The sequence below is a fragment of the Homalodisca vitripennis genome, chromosome X (genome assembly GCF_021130785.1).
Source record: "Homalodisca vitripennis isolate AUS2020 chromosome X, UT_GWSS_2.1, whole genome shotgun sequence".
NCBI lineage: Eukaryota > Metazoa > Arthropoda > Insecta > Hemiptera > Cicadellidae > Homalodisca > Homalodisca vitripennis.
Window position 1 is genome coordinate 40263650 of NC_060215.1, and position 11758 is coordinate 40275407.

At 31.6% G+C, this 11758-nt stretch overlaps 1 protein-coding gene across 1 annotated transcript in view; it reads right to left on the bottom strand.

The window, feature by feature from the left end:
• LOC124369418 (putative helicase mov-10-B.1) overlaps positions 1-11394 on the bottom strand; it is a 31007-nt gene extending 19613 nt beyond the window's left edge. The window contains exons 1-2 of the mRNA XM_046827425.1: positions 11312-11394; positions 4235-4451 (exon numbers count right to left, since the gene is read on the bottom strand). Of these exons, the coding sequence (XP_046683381.1) occupies positions 4235-4451; positions 11312-11394 (300 nt within the window). The remainder of the gene's footprint in view (positions 1-4234; positions 4452-11311) is intronic.
• Between the last annotated feature and the right edge of the window lie 364 nt (positions 11395-11758).

Here is an 11758-nt window from a genome sequence, read left to right on the forward strand (position 1 = left end):
TTTCTTTCTCTGAAATTCATTCATAAATTTTAAGAAACGCCAGGATGTGCGCTTATGCAATGCAAATTAGCTCTTGGCTCCTTGACCAATAGGTATGGTTTATGGTAAACATACAGCAGATAATTGATTAACTTCAATATCGAATCATGAATAAATCTGTATTCTATATTAAAAATAGCTAATCACTTAAAAATAAAACTTTATAAACTAAGCTAACTAACTTTGTAAACTTTATAGAAAATTTATTCAAAGGGCTTTGAATAAATGCTTTGAAAATGTTTAGGAATTTGAATTTGAAGATTTGAAAACACACAACTGAACATATTGTATACTCATAACATCTCCTTTGGCTTTATAGAGTGAGTGTTTCCTAGGACCTTCTCAAGGTCTGAAACTCGGGCCCCGACAACCTAAAAGTTGCTAAGGCAGAGGGTAACCACTCTTTGCTATGCACAAGGCCTTACTGGTGAACACCAATTTGAGTAAAGGAGTAGACACCCCGAACATAGTGAAGATGTTTTAACGTTGTTTCGTCTCTTCAGACATAAATAGACAACAGATTTCAGATGTCACTGTGTAACTGCGTACTCAGATGAAGATAGAGGGCTTGCTCTCTCTTCGAGTACATTCTCAGTCAGTGTAGGAGATTAAACCTTAACTACCAACAACCTTCTTGTATCTGTCCTGGAAGCTAATTGTTACAAAATACCATACTTTATTTATTTTATTACTTATATATGTCCTTTATTTTCCTCTTAATATATGTCTAAAAAGAGGAGTGGATCCATACAATAGGGTGGAACTGGCTGGGGGAACATCTTCCCAAAATGTGGAAAGGCAGTGTTATGTCAAAAAAAAGTAAATAAATACAAATTACCAGATTTAATAGATTTAGTGCTTCAGAACAGTACAATCTCTCTGCAGAACTTTCAATGAGAACGTATACTGAATATAGGTACTGATTTCAGTAGACTGCTCCAGTCCCGACGTGATATGAAGTGGCGGCACATAGTGGAACAGATGTAAATCATTAAATTTACATGCGAACAGATTTTTTTACTGTCTATAAAACTATTTCTATCAGTTTGTAATGTTCTTTGAGAGTTGAGAAAACGATTTTTGTTGTTATATTTAACTCTTTTTCTAAAGGATTTGATAGATACGTAGGATGTCACCATAACTTTAGCCGATTACCTGTATTGTAAGTCTGAAAACACTGTTGTGCAATCCGATTCAGTCAATAATTTAGGCACTTTTAAATTGCTTGAGAGTAGTAAACATCCATTTATTCAGTTATCTATCATCCGTCTGTAGCAAATAAAATATTAAAAAGGTTGTCTTTTTAAAGGCAATATTTTGAAAACATTTTTATTCTCGTAGGTTTCTAATAAATTTTACATAAATTTTATTTAATTTTACTGCTTTTAAATTATTCACAGTTTCTGAGTTGTGACTTTCTTTACTAAATATAAAGACAGGCAGTTAGACGCCAAATGAAGCGAAACAGACCACAGTGTTAAAGGAACATTTTTTGTTTATTTTCACCTATTCAACCATATCCTAACAAAAGGTTGTCAAAAACTTCTTTGGCTGATAGTACTTGTGATTCAGAGCAACAATTGTCTTATAAGCATAGGTTGAGAAATGTGTCGTTTAGCAGCTAGCCGCCATTTTGTATGGATTTTTTTTTAACAATTATTATCTGTAGAACTAGTAAAGCTATAGATAAAAAATTTGGCACATAGCTGGAACACATAAGAGAAAAATTCAAAAACATAAGTGTGTTATTTGATTTATTATAAACAAAATGGCATCTGTTGAAAACGTTTAAAGTCATATAACAAAAAACAGTATAGTTATAAAAAATGTACAATGTAGCAACCATTATAGCAATTCCAACAGTACTTTTTTCAACGAACTCTGTCATTGTATAAGTGAGAATGATGATCACTTTAAAGGTATATGCTAGCACAAGCCGGGAGTAACAAACAATGCTCCATCTTCAAAACTGTTTTTAAAAATTTTCAATACTTTTTCAAATTTATCTTATAAATCTAGTTTTATCTCGAGTAAATTTAATAAATATTCAGACCCATTTTAAATCTTCAATTTGAATATAAAAAAATATAAATTATAACCTTCTGCCAGATTTGGCAATCCATTTTCAATTTATTTGTCAAAGTATTTAAGTCTACCTATATTTTGTGAATGTTCTGTTTTTATTGGTGTACCAAACACGTTAAAAAATATTTTATGAATCTATATAATTTGTTAACAACTTATTAAAAACCTTTATTTTTGCAAGTTCATTTAATATTACAAATACACATATATGTCCGCAAATTGGAGGATCTTTATAGTCTTAAATTTGAGAATCATTGTAATTTAATTAAGTTTTTCTTCAAGTTCAGGTTTGTCTCCAATTCTTCAATATGAATCAAAATAGTAAGCAAATTTGCCTTTTTTGTAACAACAAACCCAATGACTTCCACTTCCTAAATAAGAATCTAAATTCACAATTCTACATTCAAATTTTTTTAACTTTTCAGGTAAAGTGTCTCGCATGAAAATTTCTCTAAAATGATAATATTTTTACAAATGTTTTCTAATTCTCCGAATGCCATAGTATGTTCAATTTATTAATTACATGTTATTGAGAGGAATAAATACGTTTTTATTTGAATATTAATGGTTTAAAAAAATTTTTTAATGTTTGAGTTTACATAAATTAAATTTCCTCGTTTAATCCAGATCCAGCAACATCTTCTAATTGTTTATTCAACCAATTTAATTACAAATAAATAGGATAAAACTGCCATGAACAGGATATTGTTAAGCAAAACATAAAGATAGCAAATATAACGTAAGAAAATAATCAATGGGAAATGTCAAGGTTAAACTCTCTTTGCAAACCGCACATGATTCAAGTATAAGATGTTTTTCAAAGAAAACACACCCCAAATTTAAAGTGTCCTTAGAAGAAAAACTTGTTTCCTGCTAAATATTATGAGTAACTCAGATAGGAAACATACACCATTTATTCTTGTTGGTCAAGATCCATACATAATCTAAATATAACTATATCCTGAAACCTAAGTTAGTAATCCTTACAATGAAAGGAATGAAAGTTGCGCTTAATCAAAATTCATAAATAAAATGGTGCTGGTTTGAAAACAAAACTTTTGGTCAAAATCCAGAGTCAAACTAACCCAAAAAAAGTACTCCCCTGTAATAGTATGAACCCAAGGGGACCCATAAGAATATCAAACTTCAAAAGCCATCTAAACAGGTAAATTAATAATAATTAATACTATACATTCAACAGAGAATTTCCCTCCTCCATGAAGTTTTTAAGTTCAGCCAAATTGAAATTTCTATACATTGTCATAGAGCCAGCTTTATAATAAATAAACGGGGCAGCAAATTAATAGAACCATGACCCAGTTTCACGTTCACAAAGTCCTGAAGTCAGCATACACTACACGTCACACAATCAGCAAATTCTCTCTGTATGTCAGCCTCAGCCGCTGCTGCTCCCTATAGCATATTCAGCAACAAGCCACACCTTCAAATTTGGTGCAATTACGATTCAATTAAACATATACAAAAGTATCTATCTAAATAAGAACATCCAAATCCCTCGCCAAGAATTTACTACAGATAGTTATTACAATAAACTGATTCTTGGATCCTCCAAACATTAATTACCTATAATAAAAGTACATTTATTGCTTTATTACTGTTGTGAGTAAATTAAATGTGATATTCCTATATATTAATATCAGTGAAATTTAGAGTCCATCAGCCACTCATTGAATCTTAATTAAATTTATAATTTTATTTTAAATTTTTTTCCGTTTTGTCCATCTTTTCTTTATTTGTTCACTTGCGTAAGCCGGTTATCAATTGCAACTCCAAATCATTTTAACTGTGTACGTTGGAAAATGACTTTTTCACATATTAGTAAGGAACAATTCTTGAACATGTTGTCTTAAAATTCTGAAAGTCACCATTTTATAAGTTATAAATTCAAAGTTTTGCACACTTCCATTCCAAAATATCCAGTCCTCTTCCCCTATAGCACACCCAATATCCAATCAACTTCTGGATCCACATCTACTATAATAATTAATACCGATTGTTCATAGAAGGTTGAATAAATAATAGGCTACTTAGAATTTTCAAGTAAGGACGAGTTCTTTCATCAGTGGGCTATCTACAAGTATTTACTTACTTCGACTAAGAGTTCATTGTCCTTGTTGCCTTTGGAAATTCGAAGAGATTGCTGGATGAATGATATTTTTTTCTCCGCCTCTCTTCTTTCGAATTCCAAAAGCAATTGGAACCTCTGAGTATGATTTAACATACTCAGAGTCTTAGTCCAGGGTTGGCCGGTCCTGTTCAGGTCTGAGATCACGTCCTGCCATGGCACATCCTCACAAAGGATTTTCCTAAACATCAGTAATCACAGTTATGTACCTGGTGACAGTGAAAGGTGTGTGGGGTTAGGGAACAAAATACACATAGTATTATCAAAACTTACAAAAAGCCAAACCAGTTAAACTAATAAAACAACGTATTTATTACTATATTTTTTTACTTGGGGTTCGTGTGTAATTGAGACATTCGTAACTCAAAACTGTTTAAACTACAACAGTTAGCGTGGTTGCAAGATGTAATCTGTGAGGAGTCTGTCTGTGTTGTTCCCGGACTCTGGTGTTATACGTGTGTAGGTCCGCGCCAATTTGGATAGAATCAAACTTAAATATATAGTATATTATCATTTCATAAATGTATAATGAAGGGAGAGTTAAAATTTGGAAGGATTGAAAGCGTGTTTTACACGAAATCAGTCTGTGCACACCTGCCATTATAAGTATGGCTATTTTCTGCAGGCGAAATATTCTAAGTAACTCAGTACAGGATGATGAGTCCCACAGCACAATCCCATATGTTAGTTTCAACTATATGAAGAGGTGTGAATAAGCCGGAAAAGAATTTCTCTCTTTATCTTTTCTTAGGTAAGGTGTTTGATAGAACAGTAACATGTGTTTAGTGTTTTTAGCACTATAAGAACTTTATTATTATTATTTAGTGTACATTTTAGTAAAACAGTGCTAAAGTTGTGGGAAAATCTGTGGTAAAGTATCCTTAAATTGTGAAACAGTTAAAAGTTAACATTTATTCTAGTTTCAAACAAATAATTAATTATAAATATTACCTGTAACAGAATTTCTAAAAAGCACATGTTTTTATCACTGCACTCTTTTATTTGTTTCTTTATAAAACTCATTTTCAATTCCAAGAAAAGCACTCTTTTTCTTGGCTCACAGTCACAGTCACAGTATCTGTGACTGTGACCTAAGAAGACGTTTTGTGATCTAAAATTATTTTATTTCACAAAGATAAACTCAGAAATTTGACTACAGTAGTTGTTTCCTGCAATACTTCAACAATTGGATTTCAAGCATACACAGGCAGTGAAAAAATGTTAGCATTAAGAAAGCTAGTATGGGTGAAAAATCAAGCAAGTCAAACACGAGTATGTAGTTGAATGTTTCTGATTCTGTTTGTGAATCCCCTCTACAGCTTTTACATATGGAAAACCCATCTAAAATTCAAAATAATGATATTTTATCAGAAACAGCCTCAACCATTAGTTCAAATTCTTCTGATCCCGCTGTGGAACCTCCTGTACGGTTTTCAAGTCTTGAAACACAGACTGAAATTAAAGCTGTAAAAATGTTAGTTTCTGATGAGCTTTTGAACGATAAATGGCTCACTGACTTGACAATTCAGCCGTATTTTCAAATTTTAAATGATAGGTTTCTGGATAAAAAATCAGGCATCATAATCAATCCACTCATTGTTCATGCAATAAAAAATACTAATGACTTCCATTTTATGCTAGAACCACTTAATATCAAGGAAAAACGTTACATCATTCTACCAATAAATGACTCTGTTAATTTAACACAATCTGATAGTGGCTCGCACTGGAGTACACTAGTATATATTGGGTCTGAACAAAAATTTTTACATTTTGACTTTTCTGGTACATACAACCAAAGTTCTGCTCTCTCGGTTGCAAACAGACTAAACACTTATTTAAACAAGACAATGCCAATAAATTTTTTAGATATTGGTGGGCCACAGCAGTCAAACAGTCATGATTGTGCAGTATTTATGTGCTGGACAGTTGAGTCCATTGTTCACGATATAATGACTTCGGACACAATAAATACAGAGTTTATTCGAAAAAACTATTTTAACCCAGTCTGACATCATACAAAAACGCTCTCTTCTATGCTATGTGATTTAGAAGAGCAGTGCTGTTGTTTCATTAATGATGGTAAAACATGGTGAGTCTGAAAAAGAAAACAAATTTAAATCTGGAAGTGCAATTCAGAAACCAAAAGTTGTAAACTGTATAAAACCCACACAGAAAATGAATTTCTCAGGGCATATTTTTCATAAAATTAAAAAAAAACAACCAACTCTAAAACACACAAAAAATCTCAAAAACCCAGTAAAATAGAAAGTTTTAAAACCAACTTACAATTTGCTCTGAAAGCCAAGGTAAAAATCTTGATCCAAAAAATACAGAACTGTGTGAAGAAAGAGTAAATTGCTTTTGGCTATATCAGACCAAACACAACTCTTCTGCAAGTCATCGACTCAGCTAAAATTGATGAAGAAAGTAGCTCTTTAGTAGTTCTTGGCGGAACAAATGATAGTCTTAAAGAAAACTTCAATGAAATCTATGAGAGTTTAGAAAGTAAACTAAAAGTGCTTACTGTAACCAGACCTGTTTTCTTCTGTACTGTACCTAATAGATATGACAAAATTCTTAATGGTCCGGAAAACGATCAAATACAAAAAGTAAATAACTACATCATGGAGATAGCTGCCAGGATTGATGGAGTTTACATTATTAATCTTAATCATTTGGGACAACAACACTATACTATCCATGGTCTGCACTTAAAACATGCAAGGCACAACAAAACTGGCTCGCATTATTTTAAAAGCCCTTACTTGGTGGAACAGTCAAGAATTACATTTCAAGTATGAGAGAGTTCAACCTCCAGTAAAAATAATAGAAAAGAACATGACTTGAATAATTACTGAACATAAAGACTGTGAAAAAACTGCGTTTGCACACTGTATTTATGGTGACTTTGAGGATGAGCGACAGATGACTGCTGGTGTTGCAGTGATTTTTAAACAACAATTTGGAAGACCACTTGCTTCAAACTGCATAACCAGTCACCTTGCTTATCAACAAGTCCCTGATGGAGCTGGAATCTATTCATTAATAACAAAGGATAAATACAAAAATAAACTGACATTGACTGGTTACGATAAAGCTTTTGAGGATTTCTCAATTTATTTTAAGAGAAGAGGTTTTACAAGGCTCATATGTTCGGCTATGGGTTGCGTTCATGATAAAATATCAATAGAACACTTTGTAACCAAAATAATGAAATTTCATCACCTTACTGGAGCTTCTGTGGACATTATATTGTACAACCAGTGGTCCTTCAGAGTATTATGGAATGGCTTAACACATGACGAATTTATCACTGATTTAAAATACAATATTTTGTCAAAGTATCCGCAAGCTACACCATCACCGTTTGTTGTTGATCACATGCAGCCTGAGACCTCTTCAATTCAACCACTGTCATCAACCATAACTACAAACCTAGGACCACAAGGAGATAAGGAGATCGCCCTACTTCTGCATCATCTTGATTTCCAATCCAAACATGGGCTATATGGTGTCAGTGATCTTTAGTTCATCTTTTTCAGATTTAAACTAAACTTTCATGACAATGAAAACTGTTCTGCATATAGATATACTAGTTTGAATGTTATTGATCTGGCTCATAATAATGCACTATTAAGTTCAAATAACAATAATCATTTTAAACTATCAGGGATGAAAAACTACCAACATTTAAAATATACTGAAACCAATATCAAACTAAATTCCAAAAATAAACAAACTTTTAACAACATTCAACTTCAACCATTTAAAATATTACATCAAAATGTTCAACACTTTTATCATCACATATTAATATAATATACTAAAAATTAATTTAGAAGAAATCCAACCAGATGTAGTAGCAATATCTGAACATAAAATGACTGAAGCAGAAATCCTGTATCTAAATATTCAAAATTATAAAATGTGTTCATTTTTTACAAGGCCAATCTCACTTGGTGGTGGTGTATTGGATCTTAGTTAGAAATAACATTAAAAGTAAAAAATTATTAATTCCTGAAGTCCAAGATCTTACAGCCAAAAAAGAATTTGAATGTTGCTTATCAGAGATTACTGTAAATACATTTTCATTTATTTTAGCATGTATTTATAGATCCCCACAGTAAATCTACTTAAATCTTTTCTAAGTAGACTTGATTTGTTGTGTAATACATTAAATGATAAATTCAAGAATATTATCATAGTAGGAGATTTTAACATCAATGTGTTGAACAAAGACAGTACATATAGAAATTTTTCAGTATTTTAAATTCTTATAACTTAGTTTATAAAGTAAATTTTCCTACTAGAGTTACCTCCGAGTCAGAAACCAGCATAGATAACTTCCTCACTAATATTACAAGTAAGAAATTAAAAACATCTGGCATTAATTCCAAGATGTTCATTTTTTTCATATTAACTTTGTTGTTTTTGAGAGGAATAAAATCATTTATTCATCATTTATTCATTATAACATGTCTATCAGACCATGATGGGCAATTGTTTGAAATTCTTGGTGTAAAAAATACTCTTCATTATGTGAATAAAAGGTATTGTAGAAAGATTTCAAAAACTAACACAGATTTATTTTTAAGGCTATTGGCTAGTGAAAATTGGTTAGAAGTTTACCAGGCTAGCGTAGAAACTAAGTATGATGTTTTTTACTCAATATTTGTTCATGTTTTTGAAATTAGCTTTCCTAAATTATCATTAAAAGAGAAAAACCTAAATAGTTGAATTTCAGATGATGTAAAGATTAAAAAGGAAAAAATTGAGCAATTGGAAAAAAACCATATAGGGTTTGGAAAACTAATGATTTAAAACAATTAATAAGCAACTGAAAATTGAAAATAAAATTGATATAAACAGCGAAAAAAAGGGTTTTTAACAGTAAAATTAAGAAATCTACAAACAAGTCAAAATCAACTTGGAAAATTATTAAATCTGAAATCAACAATGGCACCAAAATCACTAATAACATACAATTAGTCCAGGATGGGATATCCATATCAGACCCAATTCTTGTTGGTAATATATTTAATGATTTTTTTATAAATGTTGTTGATAGATTTGTGCTTACAAATATTCAGAAATATTTTGTTAATCAATCGGGTCATGAAATACCGCCTCAAGCCTAAATTTTTTCAAATTTAAAGAGGTCGATAAAAGAATTTTAAAAACAATTGTAATGGCTTTTGAAAACAAATTTTCAACAGGAATTGATGATATACCAATCACCCTCATTAAACAGTCTTTTCCGCTAATCTCCAAACCATTAACCCACATAATCAATTCATCATTAATATCTGGCCTTTTCCCATACAAATTAAAAATTGCTAAAGTTGTTCCACTCTATAAAAAGGGGGATTTAATTAGTCCAACAAGTTACAGACCTATAGCTTATTACCTGTATTTTCTAAAATTTTTGAAAAAGTAATATATAATCAACTTTTGGATTACTGGAAAGTAATCACATATTGGATGATCAGCAACATGGTTTCCGACCACAAAAATCTACAATAACTGCAGGTATTAATTTCATTGAATTAATAATAGATTTGGTTGGCAGGAATGAATAAGTCATTGGAATCCTCCTTGACTATTCCAAAGCATTTGACAGTGTGTCCCACGATGAATTACTTAAGGTACTTTACAATTTAAATATTAAGAGTAAGAAACATGAATGGTTCAAATCATATTTAAAAAACCGACAACAATGTATTCAAATTCAAGATAGTTTTAGTTATTTAAACAGCAAATATAAATATACACCAAATTTTTATTCAAACCTTCAAACTATCAAAACATGGATCTATACTTGGCCCTCTTCTATTTCTTTGCTATTTAAAGGGGTTGCCGGGTGTGATACAGGTGGATGGGTTAGTGTGCCTCTATGCTGACGATACCAACATCACAATTTCAGATAAAAGTCAAGAAGAATTGAGCTTAAATCATCTCTAAGCCTTACAACTGAAAAAGAATTTTCAGACACTAAAAAACTCCAAATAAATATAAATAAATCAAATTTTATTTCATTCTGAACAAAACATACTAGATCAAAATTGAAACCAAATAAATATCTAGAAAATTCAAAACTGAATCAAGTAGAAAACTAAAAATTTCTTGGACTAATATTGGACCAACACTTAAGTTGGGATAAACATGTTGACCATGAAGTAAATAAAATGTCCTCTGGTCTTTACACTCTACGACAAATGTCGAGGGTATGTAATATTGAAACATTGAAAACTATTTATTTTGCATTAATCAATTCACAAATGTCTTATGGTATAAGCATGTATGGAGCTACAACAACAAAACATTTAGACCGAATTCACCAACATAAAAAGCTATTAGAATAATGTTAAATTTGGAACACAATAAATCTGTCAAACAGCATTTTTCTAAATTAAGAATCCTTACCGTATATGGTCTATATATTTTTCAAACTATTATGCTTGTGAAATCAAATGAAGATAGTATATCTAAATTAGGAGCAAATCTTGATTATAACACTCGCCATAGAGATTATCCATCAATCCCAAAACATAACTTAGAACTTTTAATAAAAAACCCACACCTATAGGATCCAAATTCTTGTTATTTCTTCCAAAAATGTTTCTACAAATTTTACAAATTTGCATATTTAATACAAAGTTAAAATCATTTTAAATTAAAATATCAGTATACTCATTTAAAGAATATTTTGAGGCAACTTAGTTCATCCAACAATTTAGTAGTTAATATGACATATTATAAATAGTAGCCAAATTGTAAAATCAGTGTTGTCATTTACGTAACATTTTGAGGCAAACTTCTTTATTTAATGATTTATGTAGTCACTAAATGGATATTGTAATATAATGGTTGATGCTATTCTGTATTTATAATATATGTGTACATTGTATGAGTCTTGAATAAAGTTAATTTGAATTGAATTGAAAAAAAATTGAATATCCAAGTCAAGGTGGAACAGCATATGCCGAGGGCTGCGTGATCGAGGGTGTGCTTGATCGTTAATTTGCGAACTCTGGATACCTGGTGACCTCCAGTTTAAACATAGCCTTCTCCAAGTAGAGCGGGACGATGCTTGGGGTGACCTTTAGAACTCGTGGGAACATAATGAGTAATGAAACACCAAAAACTTATTTAAACAAACTAGAGAGCTCTAGCAGCACTCAAAAAGTGGATGAACATCCACAAAAAATAGAGGGGGGGGGTAAGTAATGGGCTCTGACCCTAGCTGTCCTGAACAAACATTAAAGACAGGTGGACTTCCTAGTAGAAGTTCTCAAACCCCCGACTCAGCCAGAGTCGACACATCTGAGGAAGATGCCATACTTGAGGATGACCACCAAAAAGCAGAGGGAGCAAAAGCCGAAAGGCTGCTCCCAGAATTGCCTAAACTGAGTGGAACCACCAGGAAACAAATGGCGTGGTTTCGGAAAAGAGGTTACTCTCAGGAAGAAGCCAGGGATTTGGCCG